This window comes from Curcuma longa, unplaced genomic scaffold (assembly GCF_044706935.1).
Source record: "Curcuma longa cultivar G26 ecotype Majalengka, Jawa Barat unplaced genomic scaffold, ITB_CL_G26_1.1 utg3290_np1212_1714210_RagTag, whole genome shotgun sequence".
Taxonomy (NCBI): Eukaryota; Viridiplantae; Streptophyta; class Magnoliopsida; order Zingiberales; family Zingiberaceae; genus Curcuma; species Curcuma longa.
In genome coordinates this window covers 1,329,873-1,346,309 of record NW_027435602.1, presented here as the reverse complement: position 1 = coordinate 1,346,309, position 16,437 = coordinate 1,329,873, and the positions used below count along the sequence as shown (strand labels likewise).

Genomic DNA, 16,437 nt, shown 5'->3' with positions numbered 1-16,437 from the left:
TCGTAAGGTTCTATAGAACTTAACTTGAATCGAATACAACTTTCAAACATCTAAGGCAAAAGCTGACAAGAGATCATAGGCTTTCCTATCTAACATTCTCAAACCTATAGAAAAATAGATAAGGCTACATCTACTATGCTTATGTTCCATTCAACAATGATGACAAGCTTTATCATATTTTGAAGCATTTTGAAATCAACTAAAAAAAATTACACTTGGCTTGTTTAACTCTAAATATACATCCATAGCAATTACAAAATCAATTGAATTCAAATTTAGAGCAACAATTTTCAAAAATATCACAGACATCTCATCTAATGATCATATACCTTTTTAATGCTTCAATGAATCTCGTACATTAAATTGGAGAATTGGTTCTTATATCATGTTATTGAGATTAACTTTATAATTTTCCAAAGTCCATATCAAATAATATTTTTAAGATATCTAGTATTGCAATTGATTCCTTTATATGTCCATAAATATATCCACTGGGTATTTGGAGTTAAGACTGATAAAAAAAATACTAGAACAAGTTTAAGTACAACACATGCATACATCCTAGTTTCTCCAATTCGAGTGTCACTTGGCTTTGCTATTGTGAGTGCTTCAGTTGGTGCATTTCCTCTCCCCTTGTCATCCTTTTAATGTTTTATCTCCACTTTATGACTGGCAGACGAAATTAAAGAATGAGTCATGGTAAGTCTCGGTAAGTTTTAAATAAAGTGTTGTCTCAACTCTCAATTAGTTACACTGAAACCATATCACACAGGCAACTTAGTGATATTTCCTTACGTTGACATAGAATGGGAACGAATATTCCCCAATCCAGCATGTGATTAAAAAATATTGGTGTTGAAGTGGATTAGCATAGTCTCTTGAATATTTTGATCTGATTGCTGTGGGTCAGTGGATCAAAATAATGGTTTTCAGACTCAGTAATTGACAATCCTAAAGCATGTAACTTTTACTTTTCTTAAGGCTTAATCCACTCCACCAATAGTGTGCAACCGAGGTCCTACAAATTTTCTTTAAGACACAATGAGATTGTCCACTCTTCTACAACTTGTACTACAAAAGAAGAGCCCTAATCTGCTCTCAGAGACATGGTCATCGAGTGCAAAAATTTAGCAACCAAAACTTTGTCTACCAGAGGAAGAAGGATGTTGCTTGAAGTGAGAGAGGAGATTGTATGTTGTGAATTCACAATTGCATTTAGAGTGATTTTGCCTAGTCCACTCCTAGCCCATATATAGATGGGTCCATACCCTTCGGTTGGGTTGCATCTTGAATTGTACTTATTCAAGTTTATCTTGGGTCATCATATCACTTAGACGGTTAAGATCACAATAGTTCAAAGCATTGATTTGTTCAGATTTGTTGTGTCAATTAGTCACAACAATAGGAAGCAACTAGATATTTTGGCACACACAGGCCATTAACGGACCAACCATCCTATGTAATGAAAAAGGTGTGTGCTTTCCCACATGTGCTCATGTGCATCAAGGTCTCATCTGCGATGTGCACAAGTGCACCATGCAAATGGCACAATAAGCTTAATGCACACGATAACACGATATGGTACAATGCGCCACACCCTTTACGAGCCCTACACATTACTCAAATACGCCATGTGCAAAGGACTCAGTGCCTCCACTAAGTCCACCTTTTATCAAGACATAATTTTATATAAGAATATATATTTTAAATCCACAATATTGCTCTAATTCTAAATGTGAGACTAGAGCCCCCCATGAGAATCTCAAGATCTTCAACAGCTCTATTTCTCTTCTTTCTTGATGTTTTGACATTTTGAAAATTTTCAATATAGTCATCTACAATCAAAGTACAATATAGTCATCTACACATGACATTTCATTGTTAACATAACATATATGACACTTCAGAATACATTTCCCTATCCACCTCTTCAAGATTATAATAACCATGTCACTTAAAGAATATAGCTAATGTTATTACAGTTTTCTTGTACCAAGTAAACATAAATTCAATATTTCGTACTACCAAGCTTTTGGTTTTTGATGAAGAATCAAACTTCTCAAGACGAAATATATACTCTTGACAGATTTTGGATCAATAAAGAGATTAAAAAAAAGTTCCATTTAATAATGTTCTAAACAACACCAAGAACATATCGTAAAGCTTTGATGGATATGCAATCCCAAAATGCATTCCCTATTAGTTTCTATCTAACTTTAAAAACTACAGTGTCGGGTTCCATAAAAAAGCAACACTCAGAAACCTACAGTGGGGCAAGATGAATCACCTGGTTAATCCGCCGGATTTTGCCATCAAATTTCTACCTCCTCCTGCGGCCAGCCGCGAACTGCGCAAGCGGAGCAAGTTCCGACAGAGGCGTCGAGATCGGAGTCTGCACCGGCGTGGGCAGCGGCGAGTTCCGGCAGACGGGGCAGGAAGCATTGAGCTGGAGCCACACGTCGACACAAAGGAGGTGGAAGCAGTGGCCGCAGTCGGGCAGCATCCGGAGCATCTCCCCCTCCCGGTACTCGCAGAGGCAAATCGAGCAGAGGGGGTCGCCACCCTTGGCCGCGGCGAAGGGGAACTTAGGGTACGAGCTGATGGCCGCCTGGTCGAGCCCCGACGCGCGGCCGCCGTCGGCGTCGTCCTCAGCGACGAATATTATCCGGGGAAGAGTAGTGGAGTCGTCGGGTAGAGGGTCGGGGTTAGGGTTTGGCAGGCGCCGGCGGCGGAGGCAGAGGTAGAAGGCGAGGAGGGTGGAGAGGAGGAGGAGGAAGAGGGCGATGGCGAGGAGGCGGGGGAGGGCGGCGAGCAGGGAGGAGGAGGAGGAGGAGGCGGCGGCGGCGGACATGATGCAGCGGAGAAGGGTGGCATCGTTGGAGTGGGAAAGGATCGCCGGCTGCCTACTAGAGAAGGTCGGTGGGAGTCTCCCGGCCAAGCATTTAATGAGCATGTGATCGATAGGGACCCATACGAACGCTTCCACCAATAGAAACTGTTTATTTATTTATTTTCACTTTTGATTTTCCAAAAAAATCTTTAATTAAAAAATGACCATCCTGTTTTTTCCCAAAATATATAATAATAATAACAAAATTTGAATGGACTAACCAAATAATTAGATAGTAAAGATAGACCATAATAACAACCAAATCTAGCTAGAATCATTAAATAGAATACTATATAGATCTCATTAAACTTATCTAAATTTTATCTATTTTATTATTATTTTTATTAATAATTAAGCTTTGTTTAAAAAGTAAAAAAAAAAAAAATCTCAATCTCCCTTTATCTCCATTACCTACCTTTCCATTCAATCCATTGGAAGCACAAAGGAAGCATTTCCTTTCTTTGGGTTGCCCTGAAAGATGGAAATTGTTCTCTCATCTGCATCCACCAACACAGTGCAAAGGGTATACAATCTTGGCCCTGACCATTTTAGCCAAACACAGTTCATCAGTCAACTCAAATACAACATACAAAGGCCAGTAGTCCATTGATTACCTGTCATGTAGATTGGATGCTCTGCATTCTCAGAATCCCCTAAAATTGAAAGTATTTCAGCTTTTGTTTCTTTTGAAAGTTGAGTTGCTCTTCTTTGCCTGCTGATAGAGTTCTCATCTTCAACCTTCAGCGAAGCACAATGGCTTAGTTAATGTTCCACAGTATGCAGTTTCAGTAAGTTTAAATTCACCAGTTTGTTGCCTGCCTGCTTCACGTCAAGATGGAGATACATGTTTGCATGGAAGAATGGTGTTTTCTTGACTTCATGAACCGAGTGGCGATTTCTCGATGCCGTCTCGACGTTCAGTATTCGTCGAGTTCTTAGATCCACCAAGTTGTAACAATGTCCAGTGGCAATGTTGGATGAGCAAACTCTCTGTAAAAAAAAAAGGAAGTTTCATATCAGAAACTTACTAACTCAAAGCTGTATGTTCTTAACACATCGACAATTTACATTCAGGGCATCTTCGAGGTTGTTAGCTTCGAGTAGATCTCTCGATATGAAATTCCGTCCAATGCCGCCTCTTGTGATCTCTTCCGATTTCGGGGGGACCGAATTCAGCGTAAAGGCCTAGTTCATGTAGCTTTGGCCATTGTGAGCTTACTCAGGAACCAAAGCTTGTGCAAAGCAGAGAAGAACCAGTGAAGGATATTACAATGCCATTGCTGTTGAAGCCAAATGCGCAGCTCGGTAGCTCGCCTGCGTACGAATACGCGACGAACGACAAGCCGTCCGGCAGCCGAGCCCTCACCATGAAACTGCACAATGTTTCAAGAGCATCAAAAATCACATTTTGCAACAAATTCTTGCTTCAGAGTTGCGTGACCTACGTGTGGCCGACCAAAGCCATATTTGCATCTTCGTTGTGTGCAGCAATGGCCATCGAGTCATTCACCATGAGAACATCCGAGCAATCATCTTCAGCAGCAACCTCTTCCTCGGAGATGAAAGGAAGCAACTCCTTTCGGAAGTTCAGCAACAGTATCTGTCGCCATGGACAAATGAAATGAGCTTGGGTTTGGGGGAGAAAACAATAAGGAGTAGATCAGGTGAAATGTCTACATGAAGAATCGGCACTCCGCTGCCGCTGGCGATCCCGAGAAGCTCCTGCCAGTACCTCGGATACCTCTGCCGATTCGCGACGCAGATGGATTCCAGGAGTGGCTCAGCTTGAGGGGTTAGGGCAAAGGGGAGGAGCTGGTGCTGCAGGATCTGGTCTTGAGCCACTCTGCTCTTGATCATGGCCGAGAAGTTCTGGCCGGTGAGGAAGCCCATCTGGTAGGGTTCGTCGCAGGGACCGACGTCGAACACCTCCAGTGCGGCATTGGCGTTGCTTGAACCACCAGCAGCAGGATGATCATCCATGGCTGAAGGAACAACTTTTAGGCCTCAATCTCTTCTTATCTGTTTGTCTATTTGTGTTCCTGTGTTGATTGCAATATGGGCTGGGCCGAACCGATTCACTTGGGCCACTATTTGGTTAGAAGTGGGCCGCTACATAAAATATTATATTTATACCTAAAATACTTTTAATTCCAACGTTGTTATAATAGCTCTTAAATAACTATTATAATATGAAAAATTAGTTATTTTATTTTAATCAAAATTAGTATATATAAAATATTATTATATTAAAATATTTTTTTACTAATTTAATTAAAATTATTTAAATTTAATAAAATCACTTTAACTTTAAATTAAAATTTAAAATTTAAAATCTTAATTTTTAAATATCATTATATTAAAAAAATTAAATTTTATCAAAATTATTTTAAAATAATAGATAACTTAGATAGTTATTTGTTACTATAATATTATAATAATATTATATTAACTCAACTGCTACAATATAATTAAAAGTGAGAAGTAACATTTTAACAACTCTCTCCATAGTTATTATATATTTTGGAGACGTCCCGTTGATTATTTATCCTTTTTTATTATTTATATATGTTTTTTTTTACTCCGTCTTCCTCTTCTCCAGTTTCCTCTCTCTCTCTCCGCAGTAATCTTCTTATCATCATCTCCTCAGCTGCTAGTTTTTCTACTGTACTACTGCTGCAGTGTTAAGCCAAGAAAACTCTTCCATCTGCTCCCCGCCATTGCTGCCTGCTTCTCTGCTCTGCTCCTTCTATCCCTGATCGACACCACGTCTCTTCTGTCGCTCCTCTCCTTCTCTCCAGCTACAAAACAATTGCCTCCCTCCTCTGCTTACTCTCTGGTGTCGTAGCTCACAAGGTTTTCACTGCTTTACTGTTTTGGAAGCCCATCCGTCTCCTTTTTGTTGCCTCCCTCCTCTGCTTGCTGTCTGGTGTCGTAGCTCACAAGGTTTTCACTGCTTTACTGTTTTGGAAGCCCATCCGTAGCAGAAATATGTAGAATACTCGACCTTTTGCTCCGGGAGAGTCGTTGCTGTTACTGTTGCCATTGATGCGGATCGCGCTATCCAAATCCCTGCCGACTTTATTCGTATGCGACGTGGGATTGCAGAGGAATCGCTTTATCCCCTCGCTTCGCTTTCTCTCTCCCTTCCTGCTTTACTCTTTCATCCTCTCGCTTTTTTGAAGTCCAAAAGTTGAGTTTTTTGAGTTGGTTTTGCTGATGCAGGAGCAGGAATCGCAGCGAGAGGCCGTAAAAATTGGATTTTTATTATGGTCGTTTTGCTGATCCAAGAACAGGAATCTTTGCCGAAGGCCTTAAAATTTTTGATTTTTTGCGGTTGGTTTTGATTCCCATGTTGCCTGGAGCGATGGAGGGAACGCTTTTGTTGCGGACGGAGCACGTCGCCGTGACCCGGAAGCCAGTCTCCCCGCCGCGCTCTCGGACCGTACGCATCTTCTGCGACGACTTCGACGCTACTGACTCCTCCGGCAACGACGAGGTGCATCCCCGGCGCCGCGTGCGCTGGTACGTGCAGGAGATTCGCCTGCGTGCCAGGCCCACCAAGGCACCTCCGCGGAAGACGAAGGTGGCACCAGCGAGGGGAGGGGACGACGGGGGAGTGAAGCGGTTCCGCGGCGTGCGGCGGCGGCCATGGGGGAAGTACGCGGCGGAGATCCGCGACCCCTGGCGGCGCGTCCGGGTGTGGCTCGGCACCTTCGACACCGCGGAGGAGGCCGCGAAGGTGTACGACTCCGCCGCCGTCTGGCTTCGCGGCCCCGGCGCTGCCACCAACTTCCCTGCGCCATCCACCTCCGTTGGCTATGGCAACTCCGTCGACGACAAGCCCGGCCTCTGCTCGCCGACCTCGGTCCTCCGCGACTTCTCCCCCTCCTCCACCACCACCTCCCCCTCCTCGCCTCCGGAGTCGTACTGCGCTGCCGGCGGCGGGAGCCTGCCAATGGACCTCGTCGAGTCAACGGCATTCGAGGTTCCGCTGCTGTTTGACGACTTTTTCGACGTCGTCGTCGGGCCGGCGCCGGGGAGCTACTTCGACGACTCCGCTCCGATCGGCTTCTTAGCAGAAGAAATGGGCGACGCACTCGTGGGCGCCGGGCTTGCCCTGGAATTCGGACCGTCAGGGTGGGAGGACGACGAGTGTTTCGGCGACATCGGTGATTTATTTCCGACGACGCCTCGGCTCCCCGTTTAATTCCCGTCTAATCGCCGAAATTTTATTTTTCTCAGGCGAGACGAAGAGGGAGTTGACTTTGACTTATAATGAGTAGCAATTTCCAACTTGTATCACATTTTGAAATCTAAATTGATCGAACGAGAGATTTCAACTTGGAGTTAATAAATTTGCAAAATCTCTAAAATAATTAAATAAAGACCTTTTTCCTTAAAAAAAATACCTTGTTAAATTGCCAATATTCTAGCATTCGCATCGTGAGCTAAAACTTTTATAACTTTACACATTGCATATACGATCAATTCATAATTTCTATAAGAGTGATGGTGAGGCTATTAGGTCGAATCAAAGTAAATACTAGGTGAGATCATAACTATACCGAATCGAATGCTTTATGGAGTATATCAATCATTCAAGATACACAAATCATTTATCAATTTGAGACCACTAGGGGTGTAATTGAAAATGTACATGGGCCACCCTCGGGGCATAGGTGAGTTGGTTACGACGCAGCAAACTTGTAGAAGAGGGCAAGGGTTCGAATCCTGGCGAGGCCGAGAATTGGCCAACTGCATTGGTCGTGGAGCCGACCGTGTGGGGCCGCTAAGGTGGCGGATTGTGATAATGTGAAATGTTCCAGAATTAAACTCCTATTTTATTTTACTTGCAGAATTTAAAATATTTTTTAATATATATATATATATTTTGAAGAAAAAAAACTATCATAATTATTTGTGGGCCATAATGAAAAGTATTAAAAAGCAAGATTGGAGATTTCCTATTTTGGTCCATTTATTTTGTCTGATTCAAGGCCAATGATGAACCAAACTCGAACTGTGTCCTCATTCAATGCTTAATATTTTGTCCTTTTCTAGAAAATAATCTATACATAAATTGTCCCAGAATCTCTGTCACTTCCCAATTTTGGAGTGGATTGATGAATATTCCTTTTTGCAAATCCCAAGTTGGCCCTTGATTTTGCACAGTTGAACAATTTCACCATAAGAAAATTGTGCTAAAATAATTAGAAAACTAAATTTACCGTTTGTTGCCTTTATCTTCTAACTATTTTCCTTCTCATCTTAAATTCATTGGCATTCTTAAAAATGCAGTTTGCAACAATGAAATCTTGTTTGGAATTTGTAAAATTTTTATTTATACTTTATATTTTGAGTAGCCATTTCATTTATTTGTCGGTGTGTTAGGAACAAGCAATCGATTCCAATTTGTATTGTCCAACTCCAAGCAGCATCAACCAAAGAGTGTTCCATCAAGTATAGAATCTCATAATACAATATTTGCTCTATTCCAAAACCCTAATCTTTCTTGGTTCTTCCACCATTCAGCCATCTCTTTCGAGGTTGCATTTGCAAGCCCAGCAGCATGCAGAGGCCTCAGGCTTTTGGCCCTCTCCAACTTGTGCTGTAGGACTCACCTGCAGCTTCTGCATGTACAATAGACCAGCAGCCGCAGCAGACATGTACAGAGCCAACCCCAAACTGTGTTGTGATGTGTTGTGATCCTACTGCACACCAAACTCCTCAAAGCTGACCAGCAGTTGCCACACAGCAATTCAAGTATATATCCTTTTGTGAGCTTAGCAATGTGAAATCCTACTTACAAGAACAGAGAGACACAGGTTGATAATAAAACACTGTAAAGTTTAACTTCCAAAATGTCAAAGTACAGATTTGCAGTTCAATATGGCAGTTCAAATTTGCAATGCATCAGCCCAGTCTGAGTGATACTTACAGCACAAATTATTCCAAAATCTGTTCGACAAAGATTTGCTATTCAGACAGTTAATAATATTTGATATAAAAATATGCATATAGTTGAGGCATGCCAATGGTGGCGCTAACCTCTACTAAATTACGAGACAAATTCATTCTGAGCACAATACACCATTAACGAGTGTTAAAAATTACCGAGCTGGTCTTCGTAGGGAGGGGAAGTGGCGTATCATTCAAATATCAAAACAATGTAAATAAAAAGATGTTTCTTAATAAACTAATTTAAAAACCAATAAGGGGCTATCTAGCTCGCAAGCCAGGCACATTGTTGAGCCCCATCTTACTGAGTACATTTTTGGCTATAGAGGGTGGATTGTCAAGTCCCATGCTTCGGCTGAATTCGTTGGCGAGTGATACGAGATGGTGTTTGTCACGGCCAATTTTTTTGACAGAGTTGTAGTATCCGAGCCATGCTTGATATGCCGATTCTTTGTGCTTCGGCTCAACATGTGCAATTGCTCGTTCCACCTGCGTGGGCAACAGAAGGAGTTCAACACCAGTTGCATCAATTAAGCTTAAGTGTTTGGTCAAGGAAAAAGATATATGTAGTCGGCCATAAATAGTTGGGATTAACAAGGATTTTTTATAATAATGATCTAAGTTAACTAAAAAGGTTAAACTAAAAATCTAAATGCAAAATAGCATAATTGTAACGATAGTAATGCTATGTTACACCAACATATAACGCAAGCTCCATTCCTAAGATCGGAATCCATCAATTCCTAATTGGCCTGGGTCTAGTGTGGATAATTATCATATAATAAGACACCCAATTATCCCTGTTGACTGTTAACACATCGAAGACATGACGAAGGTCAAGTAAACACGAGTTGATTGCACTTGAAGCTAGAAAATTAGTGTCCACTATGAAAAGTATGTACTGCACATCAATCCCACACTAAAAGTAGATTTCAGCCAACAAAAAGAAGTAATTATTGGTAAGATTTATGTAACAAAAACGATATCTTTTCTTTTGTGTATAAGAAACACAGAATATTAGTGGAATATTATGCCAATTTGCAGAAAAATCTCAGCCAAATTTAACCAATGACTGCCAACGAGGACAGCATGATTTGTATAAATGTACATGTGCACATAAAACTGTTGACCACAAGACACTGATCAGGAAACTAAATACTGAGGGATAGCGGAAAACTAAAACATGACAGTTTAGATTTAGGAGGGGTCTAACCTGAGAATTCATGAAAGAATGAAATAAAAACAGCAAGTCAAAGAAACATCAAAGTGATTATAAACCCGTACAGTGGCAACAATGATATAAAATGAAATAATTAAGAGATACCTTTTTTCTCGTGTCCAAGTCAACTGTCGGTACTGAAGCCTTTGTTATTGGCAAATCCTTGATGCTACTTAAAAAGAAATCCTCCCATGGTGCCAACATCAAAATGCCTACTCCTTCCTGGCCTTTCCTGCCCGTTCTACCTAGCCTATGTATATACTGCTCTCTGTCAGCAGGGATTCCCAACTGTGGCACAAACAGACATGCTCAAAGATCAGTAAATTTCACAATCAGTAATCAACTGGTTGACTATTTAAGTTTAAAATGACCATATCAAAGGGACCACATTCCCTTAACAAGATGAGATATCAACGAGAATTGGATAGATTGAAGGGGAAAAGCTATCATCTTTAGAAACCTGCAAGCTACTTCCTATGTAAATTGAACTGGCATAATTGCATCTCTAATTGCCATGCGCAAATAAGTGAAAACTATACACCTGCCATCTTAAATGTCCAAACTGCAGTTGCAGCAGATTGGGATTTGCAGTCATCTTAAATATACTTGCTAATAAGAATTCATTTGATCCACCTATTTCAAGCAACTTGTAACCATGAACATATCTGAGGCACGGGGACATACCACCCATTGGATCTTTGGTAAAATCCTAAATTCATGATGTCTGAAATGAAATAACTGATCCTTGTATTGTCAAATATACCACATAAAGAAATCTTATCATGCTAACTAACAACAATTTTAAAAAATGATAAGCATACCATTACAATGGAAAGAGAGATCATTTCTACAACACTTTACGACCATTATAAAAAAAGGTTTTAGAGACTGAGAATCTGAGACATATGGTATGTTACGAATCATTCATTAATTCATCACATTAGAATGAATGGGGTCAAAGAAATTTTAAAGACTAAATATAGGTAGATATGTAGGTTCAGTACGTCCAGATTCCTAGTGAAATTTAAAAGAATTTTAGAAATCAAGATATCATTTGGTTAACTAATTAGCAAATTTTGGAGAAGGAATATCTAGTATTTGTATCAGCATGATAATTTACTAATGTTAAAGCCACCAGGAGTGTTACAAATGATTTTCCAATAAATGTAGGTTGCAACATTACCAAATCCTACACATTTTTAGGTCAATTCAAGATGAACTAACCAATTATATTCAAGATTGTTAGAGGTGGGAAAAATTAGGAATTTTAATCCTGATTATCCCTTCTACCTATGTTTATTTATTCATCAATGTATGAAATTCCCTGCAATACATGGTCTTCACAATTAAGTCCATGAAAAAAATAAATCTCAATGTATGTTATTTTCACATGACATTGTGCTAACTAATAAGAGTAAATAGATTATACTCAAACCAGAATTGCAGAGAGAAACTTTAAAGACCTTAAGTAAAAAAATAAAAGTATTCAATTACAAAAAATGAAGTGAGAAATAATTAAGATAATCTCAAATAAATATTAAGTAGTTTTAAATATTTTCAATTTATTATTCAATAAGAATGAGATCCTGATGAATATATCATACATATGATAAAGGAAGAACAATCGATGAACATTTAGTCTTGTTTAATTATCATCAACCCTTGAAAGAAAAATTTTATAAGACTTGTGGTATGCCATGCCATAATTTTATGGATTGAAATATTAGGAAATCAAAAACAATTAATTTAAGAGAGATTAGAATACTAGAACAGATGTGTGGAATTATTTTTAAAAAATGAAAATACTATTATCTGGAAGCAATTAAGTGCCCAAAAATGATGTAATGAGAAAATAGGTTAATCTAGTATGGACATGTCAAAATCGACTATAAAATTCTACCATTAGATAAGTTGCATCAATTAAGATAAGGTGTAAGGGGCAAACAAGACAAAACTCTACTTAACAAAATTAAAAGATTTGAAAATCACTAACAAAATAGTCTTGCATAGAGGGATAAGTAGCACATAGACAAAGACTAGCACCACTCATGATGGTGTGTATCTGCAGTTAAGGGCAGATAATCTGCACAGATGAGTCAAAGGGAATTGCACTATCATTATTCAGGATCATTGGATCTTAATCAGAACAACTAAAGACCATGGAACAATGCAAAATTGACTAATAGAAGTTCCAAAACATGAAGGTGAGTCAACCAAAAACTGAGTTATATAACAAAATGACTACCTGTATGACAAGTGTCACATTTGGATAATCCACTCCTCGCGCTGAAACATCAGAACTGACGAGGATAAGACCTTTTGACTCTCTAAACTCTTTAGAAACCCTGGTCCTGTAACTCTGTGGTTTTCTAGAATGAATTTCCCGAACATTAAGTTTTAGTTCAGAAAGAAGATCAGCCACCAGCCTTGTCACCATTGCTGTTGTACAAAACACAATAACCTGCATTGAGATGATACATTAAAAACAAAGAGTCCAGAACATGACAAAATGGATAGCCACTAGGGTTCAAGTAACATCTACCTTATAGTCAGCATTTTCTGAAATATGTTCAGTCAGAACACTATACAATGTTGAGAAATGTTTCTCGAGAGGTGCAACCAATTGCATCTGTCTAACCTGAAAAGCAGTTACACAATTCAATGGAAATCCAGATGTTGGCGCAGTTATATAAGCAAACAAATAAAAGTACATGTGAGTGTGTTTCTTCAGTCCCTTCTTCAACTGTATTAATAAACTCAAGGTCTCTTCTCATAGCAATGTAGCATATTTGGCGGACCTGGGCATTTTGAATCAAATTAATGAAATTCATAATCAGTAGATTACAAGTATTCATATCATTGGAAACAAACATACCTCGTCTGGAACAGTTGCAGAAAATAAAAGTGTTTGCCGCTGTTTGGGAACTGCAGCCACAATCTTCTCAATATCTTTTCGAAAACCCATATCCAAGAGACGGTCAGCCTCATCAAGGATGAGAACTTTGACGCCCATCAGCTGAGTAGCAAATCCTGGAGTATTCTCAATATGATCTCGAAGCCTTCCAGGAGTAGCTACAAGAATCTGCAAATGCAATATTTGAGTATCAACGTGAATCACTTCCATTGTTGAAAGAACCCTCGCATCTCCCCAAGAATACCAATACTTTACCTGGCATGGGTTAGTTTGCATCCTTTTTTGTTCTAGTGTTAATCGTGTTCCGCCCATCACCACTTGTACACAAATTGAGGGATGAAATTTAATAAGCTTATCAGCCTCTGCAGCAGCTTGATCTGCAAGTTCACGAGTAGGGCAAATGACAAGAACATTGATTGGTGGTCTTCTTTGATCACGATCAACAGGAGGTAATTTTGAGATGACTTCAATTGCTGGAAGCTGAAGCAGCCAATTTGTTCACAATTATCACATGGCAAAACTATGGGGGAAATGCTATGTGAATAAAATGAGAAGTGCAGAGTTCCAAAGGTAGATTATTCACCAAAAATGCAACAGTTTTCCCAGTTCCGGTTTTTGCTTTTGCAAGAACATCTTTACCTGCAAATAAAACCAAAGTGCTGGCATTGTCAGATCATAATTATGAAATGAAGTGGATACAATTCCATTCCAAAATTATTACTTATTTGGATGGCGGCAACCTCCTAGACTAAGGATTACCCAGCTTGCCTATGTTAAACTATCACATGGAGCATCTTAAGGATGATGGGTGTGTAGTCACTCTGAATGGAAGGCCTTAAAATACGGGCATTATATACCACCACACTCAACTATGTGAGACTATGAGCATGTCGCATCATAGCTTCAAAAATCATCACCTGAGTATCTGTGACATATATGGAAATGCTATCAGGGGCATAGCACAGATATGGCAGAAAATCTCTATGCAAATTGAGCATGTGAATAAAGCTGCAAGGATGTAAAAAAAAATGGTCTAACTGCTTATATAGAGTGCACCTATCATGGAAAAGAAAAATTGTAGAAGACTGGAATTAAATACTCTAATGAACTTAGTTAAAATACATATCTAAAGCTCTAGATCAGTTAGAAATATTATGCTTATGGAAACCAATATACTTTCTTCATATTCCTGTGCACATCGCCATAGGGAGATATCATTTTATAAGCACTCTATAGGACAGTCATTCTTATCTAAGTCAATTTCTCCAACAAAGCAACCCTTTATCAGATTGCTGAATCTCAAGAATTATTAACCATGAGGCATTGACAAACTAGATAATATTCAACGTCAAATAAAAGAATGATCCTTATATCATCTGCATGCAAATGCAAGAAATGACATAAGATGGCTAACCTTGAAGTATGACAGGAAGGGTTGCCGCTTGCACAAGTGTCATCTTCTCATATCCAGCTGCTTTTACTCCTTTAAGCGTCAAAGGTGAGATGGAGCACTCATCAAATCTGAAAAATGCAGTACTAGTTACAGTTTAGAGCCAACACAACATTCGCACAACTTATACGTTAAATCCTTGCTAATAGGACACACCACAGACAATAATACTTGTATACATAAACTGCTACGAATATTGCATCTGGATGTGCTTATGTAATCTTCAGCACAAATATCATATAGACATATCACCTCCATTGATATATTTCATTTTTCTCTTGAGACATATATTAAAATTCATACAAGTAACTTAAGAAATGTCTTCTTCCAAAGCATACAAAAAGTGAAAAGAAACTTGACTCAATCAGCAAACTAAATTCCTAATAAAATGAAGTTCACATAAATTTGTTTGTACTATGAGACAACTCGAATACTTGATTCATGTAGCTCTGCATGCTTGCTTCTTGGCTAACCACTATGGGAATTTTACAAAAATTAAAGGGACAAAAACTCAAGTAAAGCATTCTAGTGCAGTAACAGCTATAAATTACCTAGTTTCGCTCAGGTAAGAATCACTGCTTGAATCTGATTTCTTTAGCGCTGATTGTGCATTGTCTTCATTTCCTAGCTTGGTGGAACCTAAGCTCGTCAAGAGATCATTAACAGATGCCTCCTTGCCATCTTTGTTGCCAAAAAAATCATCACTAAAACCAGATACATCATCCTCATGCTCAGTTTCTTCATCTTCTTCCCCCTCTGATTCTGAAACATCCCCCTCTGATTCCGAAACTGCTAACCTTTCCACGCCTCGCATCTGTTTAAAGCTCAAGTCATTATCCCTTTTATCTTTTCTTGAAAATGTAGAAGGCATCTTTTGACCACCTCGCCCCTTGCTTTTCCTAGAAAAAGACCCAAATTCTTCTTCTTCATCATCATCATCCTCATCCTCGTCCTCTAAATCACTATCAAACCGTCTCTTAACTGGAGAATTCCTGGAAGCACGAGACTTAAATTTACCAGATGGTCCGGAAAAATCATCAAAATCGTCATCCCGCTGCATCCTTGACAGCGGCTTATCCTTCATTGACCGCAAAGAATCACCTCTTCCACCTTCAAAACTTCGGAACTTCCCTCTACTAGATTCCCGAGAAAAATCATCATTCCTAGAAGGCGACCTGTCCATCATCGGCCGTCTTCCCCCAGAGCTGAACTCACCCCTATCTCGACCTCTACCACCTTCAAAACTTCGGAACTTCCCTCTACTAGATTCCCGAGAAAAATCATTATTCCTAGAAGGCGACCTATCATTCATCGACCGTCTTCCCCTGGAACTTAACTCATCGCTATCTCGACCTCTACCCCTTCCTTTATCACTCCTGTACATCTCCTCATCCGATTCCTCATCATCATCGCTCTTCATTCTCAAGCGATAGGAATCCTTCCTCAGATCACCGACCCAATCGCTGAGCTCTGCTTCGTCGTCGATCAGACTCTTCGCTTGCCCAGCAGCACCCCTCGACCTGAAATCGCCTCTCCGATTTTCCCGCGTCCCCGGGCCGGGACCCGACCTCGATGAGCGGGTAGTGAAAAACATCGAACCGAGAGGATAGTCTTCGGGATGATGGCTGAAGGCGGAGGACGGGTGAGTGGCAGCAAAAGCAACGCGGTAGCGGGAGAGGCGGAGGCTCCCGGAGGAGCGGAAAAGGCGGAAGGGGATCAAACGGCCGATCATGGTCGCCGGCGATAGATTCCTACAACCCTAACTCGGACTGTGGCGGCCGTTGGGGGCTCAGCAACGAAGAAATGGGAGTACCTTTTATACAGAGGAAGGGGTTAAGAAGGGTTTTAGTTCTGTCCGTTACCAGTTGCTCATTGTGTTACAAACGTCCGATATAATCCCTTAACAACACACAGTGGAAATGCCCAAATATAAATGGGCAACTCTCGAGTTGAACCCCATTTTAGGATATTAAAAAAATAGAATATTATTTTAATATTTTAAATAG

At 40.0% G+C, this 16,437-nt stretch overlaps 4 protein-coding genes across 5 annotated transcripts; 1 reads left to right on the top strand and 3 right to left on the bottom strand.

Moving 5' to 3' along the window:
* Positions 1-588: 588 nt before the first annotated feature.
* LOC141820463 (RING-H2 finger protein ATL67-like) lies at positions 589-3,047 on the bottom strand. The gene is made up of 2 exons (XM_074707789.1): positions 2,288-3,047; positions 589-669 (listed from the first exon to the last, which is right to left on the bottom strand). The coding sequence occupies exon 1, from the start codon at positions 2,951-2,953 to the stop codon at positions 2,321-2,323; it is 633 nt and encodes a 210-aa protein (XP_074563890.1). The 5' UTR covers positions 2,954-3,047; the 3' UTR covers positions 589-669; positions 2,288-2,320.
* Positions 3,048-3,289: 242 nt separating this feature from the next.
* Positions 3,290-4,870, bottom strand: LOC141820468 (uncharacterized). The gene is made up of 7 exons (XM_074707795.1): positions 4,568-4,870; positions 4,336-4,490; positions 4,161-4,263; positions 3,959-4,075; positions 3,710-3,880; positions 3,505-3,628; positions 3,290-3,429 (listed from the first exon to the last, which is right to left on the bottom strand). Exons 1-7 carry the CDS (start codon positions 4,868-4,870, stop codon positions 3,314-3,316), a joined length of 1,089 nt encoding a protein of 362 aa, XP_074563896.1. The 3' UTR covers positions 3,290-3,313.
* Positions 4,871-6,168: 1,298 nt separating this feature from the next.
* LOC141820478 (pathogenesis-related genes transcriptional activator PTI6-like) lies at positions 6,169-7,154 on the top strand. Its single transcript, XM_074707804.1, has one exon. It carries the CDS (start codon positions 6,240-6,242, stop codon positions 7,095-7,097), a length of 858 nt encoding a protein of 285 aa, XP_074563905.1. The 5' UTR covers positions 6,169-6,239; the 3' UTR covers positions 7,098-7,154.
* Positions 7,155-8,885: 1,731 nt separating this feature from the next.
* LOC141820368 (DEAD-box ATP-dependent RNA helicase 31-like) lies at positions 8,886-16,199 on the bottom strand. Of its 2 annotated transcripts, XM_074707667.1 has the most exons (10): positions 14,983-16,199; positions 14,396-14,502; positions 13,565-13,620; positions 13,237-13,461; positions 12,943-13,149; positions 12,779-12,865; positions 12,610-12,705; positions 12,313-12,528; positions 10,173-10,355; positions 8,886-9,337 (listed from the first exon to the last, which is right to left on the bottom strand). In XM_074707667.1, exons 1-10 carry the CDS (start codon positions 16,161-16,163, stop codon positions 9,110-9,112), a joined length of 2,586 nt encoding a protein of 861 aa, XP_074563768.1. In that variant the 5' UTR covers positions 16,164-16,199; the 3' UTR covers positions 8,886-9,109. The 2 variants fall into 2 exon arrangements, with proteins under 2 accessions (XP_074563768.1, XP_074563769.1); XM_074707668.1 differs by lacking the exon at positions 12,610-12,705 and having other exon boundaries at positions 12,313-12,506; positions 12,706-12,865.
* Between the last annotated feature and the right edge of the window lie 238 nt (positions 16,200-16,437).